At 37.8% G+C, this 10,965-nt stretch overlaps 1 protein-coding gene across 4 annotated transcripts in view; it reads right to left on the reverse strand.

The window, feature by feature from the left end:
• Positions 1–3,106, reverse strand: part of HEATR1 (HEAT repeat containing 1) — a 54,582-nt gene extending 51,476 nt beyond the window's left edge. For 3 of the 4 annotated variants that reach the window (XM_036919323.2, XM_036919324.2, XM_036919321.2), the window contains exons 1-3: positions 2,969–3,106; positions 2,624–2,797; positions 689–905 (exon numbers count right to left, since the gene is read on the reverse strand). In XM_036919323.2, coding sequence (XP_036775218.2) covers positions 689–905; positions 2,624–2,765 — 359 coding nt within the window. In that variant the 5' untranslated portion in view covers positions 2,766–2,797; positions 2,969–3,106. The remainder of the gene's footprint in view (positions 1–688; positions 906–2,623; positions 2,798–2,968) is intronic. The other variant, XM_057505742.1, reaches the window with a different exon arrangement.
• Between the last annotated feature and the right edge of the window lie 7,859 nt (positions 3,107–10,965).

The following is a 10,965-nucleotide window of genomic DNA, read 5'->3' on the forward strand; positions in this document are numbered from 1 at the left end:
GAAATGGGAATCACTCTACTTTTAAAATTCATATTTGGGGGACTAAACAAAAATGTGTAAGCTGTGAAGTAATACCAATATCACGCTAATAAGTGAGAAAATGAACTGAGTAAACTTACTGAAACAATTTTCAAAGTGAATGAAAGATCAGACCTTGGAAACAAACTTGTATCTCAGCTCACTAGTTGTGTGACTCAGGCAACTTAACCCTTAAAATGGGAACAACATAGATATCTCCCTACAGGAATGCTGTGAGCACTGGGATAATGCCCGTCAAAGGCTTTTGGATGCAAATGTTTAATACATATTATCTGCTACTGGTTTTCTTAAGTTAAATAGTATTTTAGAGGATACTATCTGTCTCTTCCAAAACCAATGTTTATTGTTTTGGAAAGAAGTTTAATAATACTCTTTGCTCCAAATACACAAACAACTTGCAATGGCAAAGCAACATGTGCTCCTAAGAACTAATGACGTTAGACTATTCATTCAAGATCTTCAGTAGTTCTACTTTTCATTAGCAACAAAAACGAGTTTCACTGAAGAACACACCCACACAACAAACATCATGTTAATCTCTTAATACACCTAATTTTTAAACTTTATATTCATCTAAGTGTTTTCATTATGTTTTTAAGAAAGATCAAAGTCGTTAGCCCATAATTATATCTGTAATTCAATTTGCTACCTGTGAATCAACCACTCCAGACATTTCTGTGCTGGTTTCAGCAGGAAATAAGGGGACAAGTGAATAAGGAATAATGAAATATTTTCATTCAGCTCTTTGTTCACTGCTTTGGTCTGAACGCTGCGCTCCAGAGTTTTTGCTAGCTGGCTGAACAACGGTGCTTCGAACTGCTCAAAAGAAGGATCGATTCCAAGCAGCTCTTCCAGGCCAGTGCATCCTAAAAATACACCAGTTTATTTAACAATTCTTTGCAAGCAAACTCAACTCACCCCTCTTTCACAGTTTCACTTACCCCCAAAATCTCTGCATTGTTTAATCAAGTTTAATCCATAATACAGACCTAAATACAGATTTCTAGTTTTCAACATAGAGAATAATTCCTGTCATTCCTATCTGATCAACTAGGAGAACAGAAAGTACTTCCTGGCAGGGGCTCTTCTTTTTTTAAAATATCCCTACTACAACTAAGCCAGTCCTCTGGGAAGACTCCTCCACTGCAATCACTGCCTCCAGCAACCTTTTTTTTTTTTTTGGTATCATTAATGTACAATTACATGAGCAACATTATGGTTACTAGACTCACCCCATTTTCAAGTCCCCACCACATACCCCATTACAGTCACTGTCTATCAGCATAATAAGATGCTATAAAATCACTACTTGTCTTCTCTGTATTATACTGCCTTCCCGTGCCCCCCTCTACATTATCTGAATTTCACAGATGAAGAAACTAGGGAGGTGCTAGTCGTAAAGCCCCTTTTTCCCCCTTATCCCTCACTTCCCACCATCCTCCCCAGTCCCTTTCCCTTTGGTAACTGTTAGTCCATTCTTGAGTGCTTCGATTCTGCTGTTTTGTGCCTTCAGTTTTTTCTTTGTTGTTATACTCCACAGATGAGTGAAATCATTTGAGACTTGTCTTTTTCACCTGGCTTATTTCACTGAGCATAATACCCTCTAGCTCCATCCATGTTGTTGGAAATAGTAGGATTTGTTTTCTTCTTATGGCTGAATAATATTCCATTGTGTATATGTACCACATCTTCTTTATCCATTCATCTACTGATGGACACTTAGGTTGCTTCCATTTCTTGGCTATTGTAAATAGTGCTGTGATAAACATAGGGGTGTATCTGTCTTTTTCAAACCGGGCTCCTGCATTCTTAGGGTAAATTCCTAGAAGTGTAATTTCTGGGTCAAATGGCATTTCTATTTTGAGTTTTTTGAGGAACGTCCATACTGCTTTCCACAGTGGTTGAACTAATTTACATTCCCACCAGCAATGTAGGAGGCTTCCCCTTTCTCCACAGCCTCGCCAGCATTTGTTGTTGTCTTTTGGATGTTGGCCATCCTGATATCTCATTGTGGTTTTACTTTGCATTTCTCTGATGATTAGCGAGTCTGTTGGCCATCTGAATTTCTTCTTTGGAGAAGTGTCTGTTCAAATGCTCTGCCTATTTTTTAATTGGATTATTTGCTTTTGTTTGTTGAGGTGCATGAGCTCTTTGTATATTTTGGATGTCAACGCCTTATCGGATATGTCATTTATGAATATATTCTCCCATACTGTAGGACGCCTTTTTGTTCTATAGATGGTGTCCTTTGCTGTACAGAAGCTTTTCAGCTTGATATCGTCCCACTTGTTCATTTTTGCTTTTGTTTCCCTTGCCCAGGGAGATATGTGCATGTCCAGCTCCTTTTGACCCTTTTTCCTCCCTACACATTAGTTGACCTCCCTAGTTTCTTCATCTGTGAAATTCAGATACTGCTGCCTATATGCATGTCAGGCATCTAGCACAGTTATTTGTTACCCTCTTTCCCTGAACAACGTAAGTCAACAAGTTAGAAACTGCTAAGAAGGGCAAATCAGAAGAGAAAATACAACAACGTCCAGAAAACAAGTTTCAAAGAACTTTTCTAAGTTAAAACGTAGCTCACCAATGGCAAAGGCGGTGTCTCTGTCGATGGTGGCCGCCTCCTTTGGGTCAAACAACAAAGAGGCAACTTCATCTCTAGATAAGAGACTGGGGTCACTCTGAGGGAGGGCGAGTCGTTGGAGCTGCTGGGCTAAGGACGTCATCTCTCACGCCAGCGAATTTCTATAAGCACGGGCTAAGAAACATAACCACTGTGAGAAGTCTCAGAAAACACAAGGTGGCTTTACCACAAGAGCAAATGCCTCGTGTAGAAACAATGCCCCGGGCCGCACCAAAGCTTTCTTTAGCCCCGACCCCGCAGACTCGAAAAAAACCCGGGGACACCTTAGCTTGGCATGCCACTTACTCACCTGCTGCTTTTCACCCGGAAGACGACTTCGGGCAGCACTTTGAAGCCGGCAACTCTACACAGACTCTCCCGCATGGCACTTCAGGGTCCAGCTCTGGCCCGGAAGCTTAGAGCACACCTCAAGGGAACTTCCGGCTTCGGGCACTACGGCGAGAGAAGAGGTACAAGCTTGCCGGAAATGCTACGAGACTGGCTCCGCCTCTCTGCGTCAAGCTCCGCTCTTTTCCCCTAAGCCAGACTTGAGGCTTTCGCTTTCAGGTTCCTTCACCTCCCGTGCGGACACGCCGTCTGTGCCCTGGGTTTTTCCTGACAGTTTCAGGCTCACGGTGGGCCTTTTGTGAGCTTTAAGGAGGTGTAGTCGGCATCCTTCATTCAACATGTTTATTCAGCTTTTACTGTGTACCAACAGCAGTGCTGTAAGACTATGAGCTGTGAAATCACGTTGGCTGGATTCAAACCGTGGCACTAGTGCCTCTGTGGGCTCCCACCAATTATTTCTCTCTCTGGGTGTGTTACTCCTCAAGAAAGTGAAAAAGATTGAGAATTTCATGATAAGAACTTCTGGTGTCTGAGGGCCGCTTTATAAATGCTGGACTCCCCTGGAGCTTGGGGCTGTCTACTCACCACTTTGCATTCATACAGGGCAAGTAGTTATTTTTTTTTTAATTAACCCTGTTGAGATTTACTTGACATATGAAATTACCCACCTCAATTGATCAGTTCGATAGTTTTAACAAATGAACGTGTAAGTCTAACTATCTCCCCAATCAAGACAAAAAAGCTTCCATCGCCCCTAAGGGAACGCCCTTGCCCCTTTGTGGTGAATCACACCCCCACTCCGCGCCCCAAGCAACCCTGGTCTTGGCGACACTAGATTAATGTTACTGAAAAGAGTCCCGTATGGATGCACCACCATCTATTCTCAAAGCAGTGTGGTATGTGCTACAAATGGGGAGTACTGGCCTCTCCAAAAAGATGGACTGGACGTAGGAGTGATTGGATATTCTACCTATCTTTTCTGGATGCGTTTATTTCACTGAAGAGATGGAGTATTTCGATGCCAGGGTATCACTCTTTCAGTAACTCTTTTCCCCAGACAATGTTGAAACACATTTACAAATATGGGCGCTCCCTCCTTCCATACTCCACGCAGATTCCCCTCTCTTTTATTAACACAATATTTTGTTGTTGTTTTACTTTAATAGTATTCAAAACAACCAAAAAATCTATTCAGTTATTTCTACAATGAGTTAATAATCTCCTTTTGCGTGCGGTGTTGATCTCCTTGCCGAGAATAACATGATTTTTAAAGTTCTAATGGTATCTATTTCATCCTAACAGATCTCTCAAAGGAAATTTTTTGTCCTAATGTGTCACAGGAATTTTACTGCAAATGCAGTCAGTTTTGGCAGAAATGAAAGTAGTAAGAAATGAAAATCAGAACTATTTTATCCACAAGACATACTTGATTTCTTGCTCTAAAAAACCTCTTGGTTTTTTAAAAGCTTTATCAAAGTGAAAATGAAAAGTGCTACAGGTGTTTGTTCAACCTTTTCTAAGTCAGTTCCAATGTAATGCGGTGCCATGCTGAATTTTACATTTGAAGTAAGTTGGCAAAGTAAGAAGAAATCAAGTCAGAGATTCTTAAATATAATTCTTTTTACAAAAATCTTTGGCTTAAAAAAATACTGTGGTCATGGATTATATCTTTTCCTCCATTTTAAAAGAATTCTTCTTATTTACTCCTGATTGTTTTCTGATTATCACTTCCTCGGTTTTTGGATTATATGCCTGTCCAGGTTGATTATTTAGTAGAGGATTAGAGGAAACTTAACTTTCTCAGTTGTTTGAATTTAAATTACCATAGTTATATAGTATTGCAATTCTCTTATCTAATAATCCTTTTCATGGCTTTGCTATTTTATGTTCGTTAAATCTGTAATTTTATCAATAACTGATACATACTTCTTGATGCAGGGAGGAACACTGTTTTCAGATAGGGCATAACCATACATTCTTTCATCTGATGAGCAATGTCTATGATAGAGTGATGAATTCTACTCCTCATTTCAATCATTGCTCATGGTAAAGACTCTACCTCAAAAAAAGAAAATTTGTAAGAATGATTTGAATGAATGAGTCTTTTCTTAAAGGACATTCTCCTGCCCTCACCCCACCCCTTTTAATCCAGAGTACTGATACCTTGATTAATTGCAAGTGTACTTTATACCAGGCTAGGCATATGGTGGTGAACAAGACAGCTGAGGGCTTTACTTGTGGAACTTAACATTCCACCAGTAAGAGACAAGCAATAAGCAAATATATAAACCAGAAAACCATCAGGCAATGAATGTAGTGACAATATCACAAAGCCATAAGATGAGGTAATGGAGAGAAGCCGTGATGAGTTTCAGGGTCTGGAGAAAGAATCTCAAGAGGGAACATTTAAGCTGAGACCTGAAAGAGAAATTTTGGGAAAAAAAAATGGAGGTCATCCCAGAAAGGATGATCTTGACATTTAGTCTACTCTAATCGCAACAGAACTTCTTTCTGTCCATCAGATATACAGGGCTTATGTTGAGGGGTTGAGTTTGTTCTCCTCTGTTCTTGTCCCTGCCACAACAAAGAATTGAAGTGCAGAGACACAGCAGAGAAGCAGAGTTAAGGTTTTATTTGAATACACTCCAACAGGGGAGCAGGCCAGAGTCAAGGCAGGCAAAGACAGGTTTATGTGAATAAAGCAGAGAGGAAAGGGAAGCTTATTGAACCTTCTCAGCATAGGGCACATCCCCTGCCAACTCCTAAAGCCAGTGTCACTTAGCATCCAGTGTCTGCTTGAATCTGTGCAGCATGGGAATTAAGTTGCTACCACCCCAGGGTTTGGGGAGCTGTAGAGCACTGGATGGAGTGAGATTATGTTCTGAGAACTTCCCAAAGCAAAGAAAGGAGATTTTCAGGCAAGAGATTTACAGTACAGCAGGCTACTAAGGAACATGTTTGTATAGGTGCAGTTCTGTCCATTTCACCCAGGAGATAGGAACTTGCAAGCCCAAACCAGAGCTCTCAGCAGTCCCTCCCTACTTTTCTGAAGTAAGACAGAGAGAATGACACACTTGAAGAAAGGCAAGTGCGGGCAACCTCAGAGATGAGGTGCACTTAAAGGCTTAGAATTCTGTCTTTTAAGGCTTTCAAGAATGGGGTAAAGGTAAAGGGTTGGGGGCTCAGCCTTGTCAGGTGGGACCCATGATGTCTATCTCTGGTGAGAGATGATATGTTACTGTCTATAGCTAGTCCTCTTGGTAACTGTAGAATAAACTTTTTGTTCCTCTCCAAGAAAGTAGCTACTCCCAAGCACTGGGAATCAGTTAAGACTGCTTGCCTTACCTTAAGATAAGTCATTGGCTGATTATCAAAGAATATGTTAGGAATCTAACTTCTCAACTCTGTTTTTAAAATGAAAACATAGCCTCAAGATAAGTCCCTCCTGTTCCCACTATGCTATTCCCATCTCAGCATTTTTAGGAAAATTAATCATAATGCTTGTCTCATGTCTCTACTCTATCTCACATCTATTAGCTAGGGCAAGTCTCAAGGTCAGCCCAGATTCAGGGCATGTGGAATGAACTCATATTGCAAAGGCATTAACTCTGAGTCTGTTCTGGCTTTCTGGTTTTATCTGGCTAACTCTTTGAGTTGCATTTAGTCGGCTTTACTGGCCTTACTCTCACTCCACCTGCTCATATCTATTTATCTGCCTGACACTTATGTTTCCTTTACAGTACTTATTACTACCTTAAATGATCTGGTTTGTTTACCTATTTATTTATTGTATCTCCTCACTAGGGTACTCTCGTCATACAGGCTGACATGAAGCTCTGTGAAGATTTGTGAAGCCTGGGAGCAAGAGTGCAAATGGGGGCTCACCTACTGTCCATCTAAATATTTATAAGTCATAAATCAACCTAAAACATATGTTACGACCTCCTCCTCTGACAAGTACACATTTATAATGACAAAATAAAAAATGTTTTTATATGGCTGAAAGAAAGTAATATATAAAAGATGACAACATTTAATTATTACTGTGCCTGTCTGGTCACAATGTTGATTGGCTAATAAGTTTGAATAAGTAATAAAGACACACAGAGCCTACACATTTCCTATATATTTAACCCATAAAAATTAATTTTGTTTAATCTAGATTTTCATGAATTATGTTCTATTGGCAAAAAAGATTAAAAAATAAATTTGAATTCAAAGTATACAAAATTTGAATATACTTTCATAAAAATATGAATTAAGTGAAAACTCTACATTATATTTATTTTTCACTTACTTTCAAAAGTTACCTTCTAAGTGAAAATATAATTAAAGAGAAAATTGCAAATAAAATTAAATAAAGATAAAGTTTGGTAAATATTATCACCTTATTAAATATTTTCATAAAAAATACATTATTCATGAGTTATCATTCAATGTCCGTCTAGTCACCAGTGTAAAGAATTGACATCACCCTTTATGTTACATTCATATCTACCTATTTTCAAATTTAAGAGGCACGTGAATTGCTTAATGTTGTTAAACAAGCCTCAGCTACCGCATCCAGTTATTAAGAATACTACACTAATTCATGAGTACATCCAGAACCATAAATTCAAAAACTAAAGGACACAGGAAATTACATGTTTGAACTACTTGGAAATAATATTTCTTTTTATAAAAATCTATTATGTTCATGCAGTCTGAAAGAAAGAGTGTGACAAGTTGGTCAATTTGTCTTTTCTTTTACCCAAGCACTGAAACCCTGCTTGCACTCTGAAGCAATGTCCAGAAGCAATACAATCCATAAACCTTCAGCATTTTCAAACAGAAAGAAAAAAGAGCCCTGTTCCTTTGAAGCTTAATCAAGTAAGTCAGAGACTGGATTTCAGGGTTATAGGTTATGTGACAGCAGTGCCTCATAACAGATTTTGAGAGACAGGCTTACACATTGTTTAAACAAATTTATTTTTTATGTTTTTGTGATATGCAGGGTGCAGGCCTTTCTCTGGTTCGGGGAGGGGATGTTGAAGATGGCTTTCTGGTGTTTACTGCTGAATCCCTGCTATGAAGTAAAGTGCCTGGGACATGGTTGACAATAGATATTTATTAGCTGAACAATGTAATGAATAAATGTAAATGTATCTATCTGTATTTCTTTCATGTTCAAGAAATGTATATAAGAATACAGGTGAGTAAGTGCTATTAGAAGAATAATTTAGAATTATTCTAACTATAATCAAAGTAAATGACTTGGGATACTACTTACTTCACAATGTATCTACTGAGGAGAAAGGAAATAAGATGTATGTAATTAGCAATGTTTATTCAGCATGTAAAAGCTACATTTTAGTCAAGTGTCAACAGAAACATGACCAGTTCAATGACAGAGAAATGAAGTCTATGTTTCTTCATATTGTGTCTCAAACAAAGTCATTTACATTATTATGAATTAGAGCACTTGTGGTCTTGTCACCAAGAATTACAATTATTTTTCTGGTTAATTTGAAATGCTCTGGTAGGGATCTTGGGGTTGAAAAAGATGGTTTGGAAATCAACCACAGCAAGTGCCTGGTATATCTTTAAGAACCAGCAGGTGGCACCAAAGTTTTTTCCTGATCTTGAGCTCATGCAGCAGTAACCCTAGGTACCTGATGTGGAGCAGCAGTTGTCAAAGGTTTTAAATTTGAAAATTATGAACAATTATATATATATAAATTGGTTCATTAAATCTCTCATATGTTATGGAATGCAATAAAAATAATGTTTTAAGCATTATTTAGAGAACCACGGGACTTTTAAATGTTTAGATTTTCTTAGCTAATGAGAATCATTTAAAGTCATCTGTTTAATAAATACACTAAATTGTATGTGTACCCACACATGAATTCCTTTCTCCACCTCCCCCTCCTTATTCCAAATGAATTTCCATTGAATATTTGCCACTGGGGAGATTTTTGTGTTGATGTAAGTAAAGTAGAGAACTGTGAAGGACAGCAAGCCAAAATTAATAGAAATATATGAGCACGCCTCTTGTTATCATGTTTCACTTTATTGTCCTCTGTAGATGCTGTGTTTTTTACAAAGTGAACGTTTGTGGCAACTGTACATCAAGAAAGTCTGTGAGCACCATTTTTCAACAGCATCTGCTCACTTTGTGTCTTTGTGTCACACTGGCCGTTCTTCCAGTATTTCAAACTTTTTCATTATTCTCATAACTTAGATCAGTGATTAGGACTCATTGAAAGCCAGATAATGCTTAGCATTTTTTTAGCAATAAAATATATTTTATTAAGGTATGTACATTGTTGTTTCAGTCATAATGTTATTGGATACTTAGACTACAGTATATTGTAAACAAAACTTTTACATGTGCTGGGAAACCAAAAAAAAAATATTTGACTTGCTTTATTTTAGTGGCCTGGAACTAAACCCTCAATATTTCCAAAGTATGCCTGTTATGGCAAAGAGTTATCAGAAAATCCAGGAAAGTTTGGGGGCAGGGGGTGGGTGGAAGAGGACTTGACTCTTTATGAGCTGGATTTGAAGAACTTGGGTTAGAAAGGAGTTTGGGAGATAAATTGGAGAGAAAAGCAGTTCCCTGTGACTGGTGATATTAGATTGATAGGAAGTTAAGTGGAAAGATAAAAATTTTTGCTTTGTGCTACATTTGTATTCTCTCTTTGGTATTCTTAAAAGAATTCAACTTATTTTCAGTTCTATTTGAGAGCCAGACTAATATATTCCTATAGTATATAACTCTATGCTGTAGCTAGTTTCAAAGCGTAGTAAGCCAGCTTAGTTTCATGTGGGTTGAGTATTTGTAAATAAAGAGACAAAAATACCATTATTTCCTAGTGACATGATTATATACCTAGAAAAGCCAAGTATTCAGTTCTAAAAACAAAAGATATAATACAGAGTATAGCAAACTAGACAGCTGCCAGTATATACACAAAGACACACATACATATATGTGGTGTCAGCAACATTTTATCTCTGATTGTAGGAAAACAAACTGACAAAATAAAGATTAATTTCCAATAGCAAAGCACACACACAGAGTACTTGAGAGAAAAATAAATTTATAAGATCTTTGTGAAGAAACTAAGAAAACCTTACAGGAAATTAAAAGATTTAAATGAGTGGAGAAGATTGACAGCTACATTATGCTCCTTGATAGGGAGACAAATATATAAAAGGTCTATGTGTCATTCCCAAGTTATTTTACATATTTAATTCAGTCTTTTAAAAAATCCCACAGTGGCTTTTTAAATTAGACAAAATGCTTCTCAAATGGATATAAAAGAATGACAAAGGACTTTTAAAAATTCTCCGAGGGACACTTAAGGTAAAAATATAATAGGGGAGATTAGCATTACCAGATATTAAAAATATATGACAAAGCAGCTTCAGGTAGAAGAGTATAGTTCCAGGGCAAAAACAGACAAATAGATCCCCAGTACCAAAGAGCTAATACATAAATCAGACCCCAATATATGCAAGTATTTAATATAGTATAAGGTAAATATCAAAAACAATCAGGGAAGAAAATATTCACTAATTGATGTTGGGGGTAAGTCATTAAGGTAGAGGAAAAATATCAAAATAGGTACTCACTTCAATCCATACACAAAAATAGATTCAAGAATACTAAATAAATGAGAGTTCCAAACATGATGGCGTAATAGGGACCATATTTACACACCCACAATCAAAACATGGACAAAAAGTACATGAAACAACAGTTTGCAAGACACTGTATATTAGGTAACTAAGTTACCAGTAATCCAAGAGCAATATCTGAGGGGAGCCCCCCAGATGCCCCAGTGTACTGCCTTGGGAGAGTTTCTTGGTCACAGACCAAGGAGAGGAGACCCAGGCAGAGCACAATGGACTCTCTGAGTTAAAGACATGGAGCTAAGAGTCTAGGGAAAACAAGGCAGCTAGAGTTC

Source organism: Manis pentadactyla, chromosome 8 (genome assembly GCF_030020395.1).
Source record: "Manis pentadactyla isolate mManPen7 chromosome 8, mManPen7.hap1, whole genome shotgun sequence".
NCBI lineage: Eukaryota > Metazoa > Chordata > Mammalia > Pholidota > Manidae > Manis > Manis pentadactyla.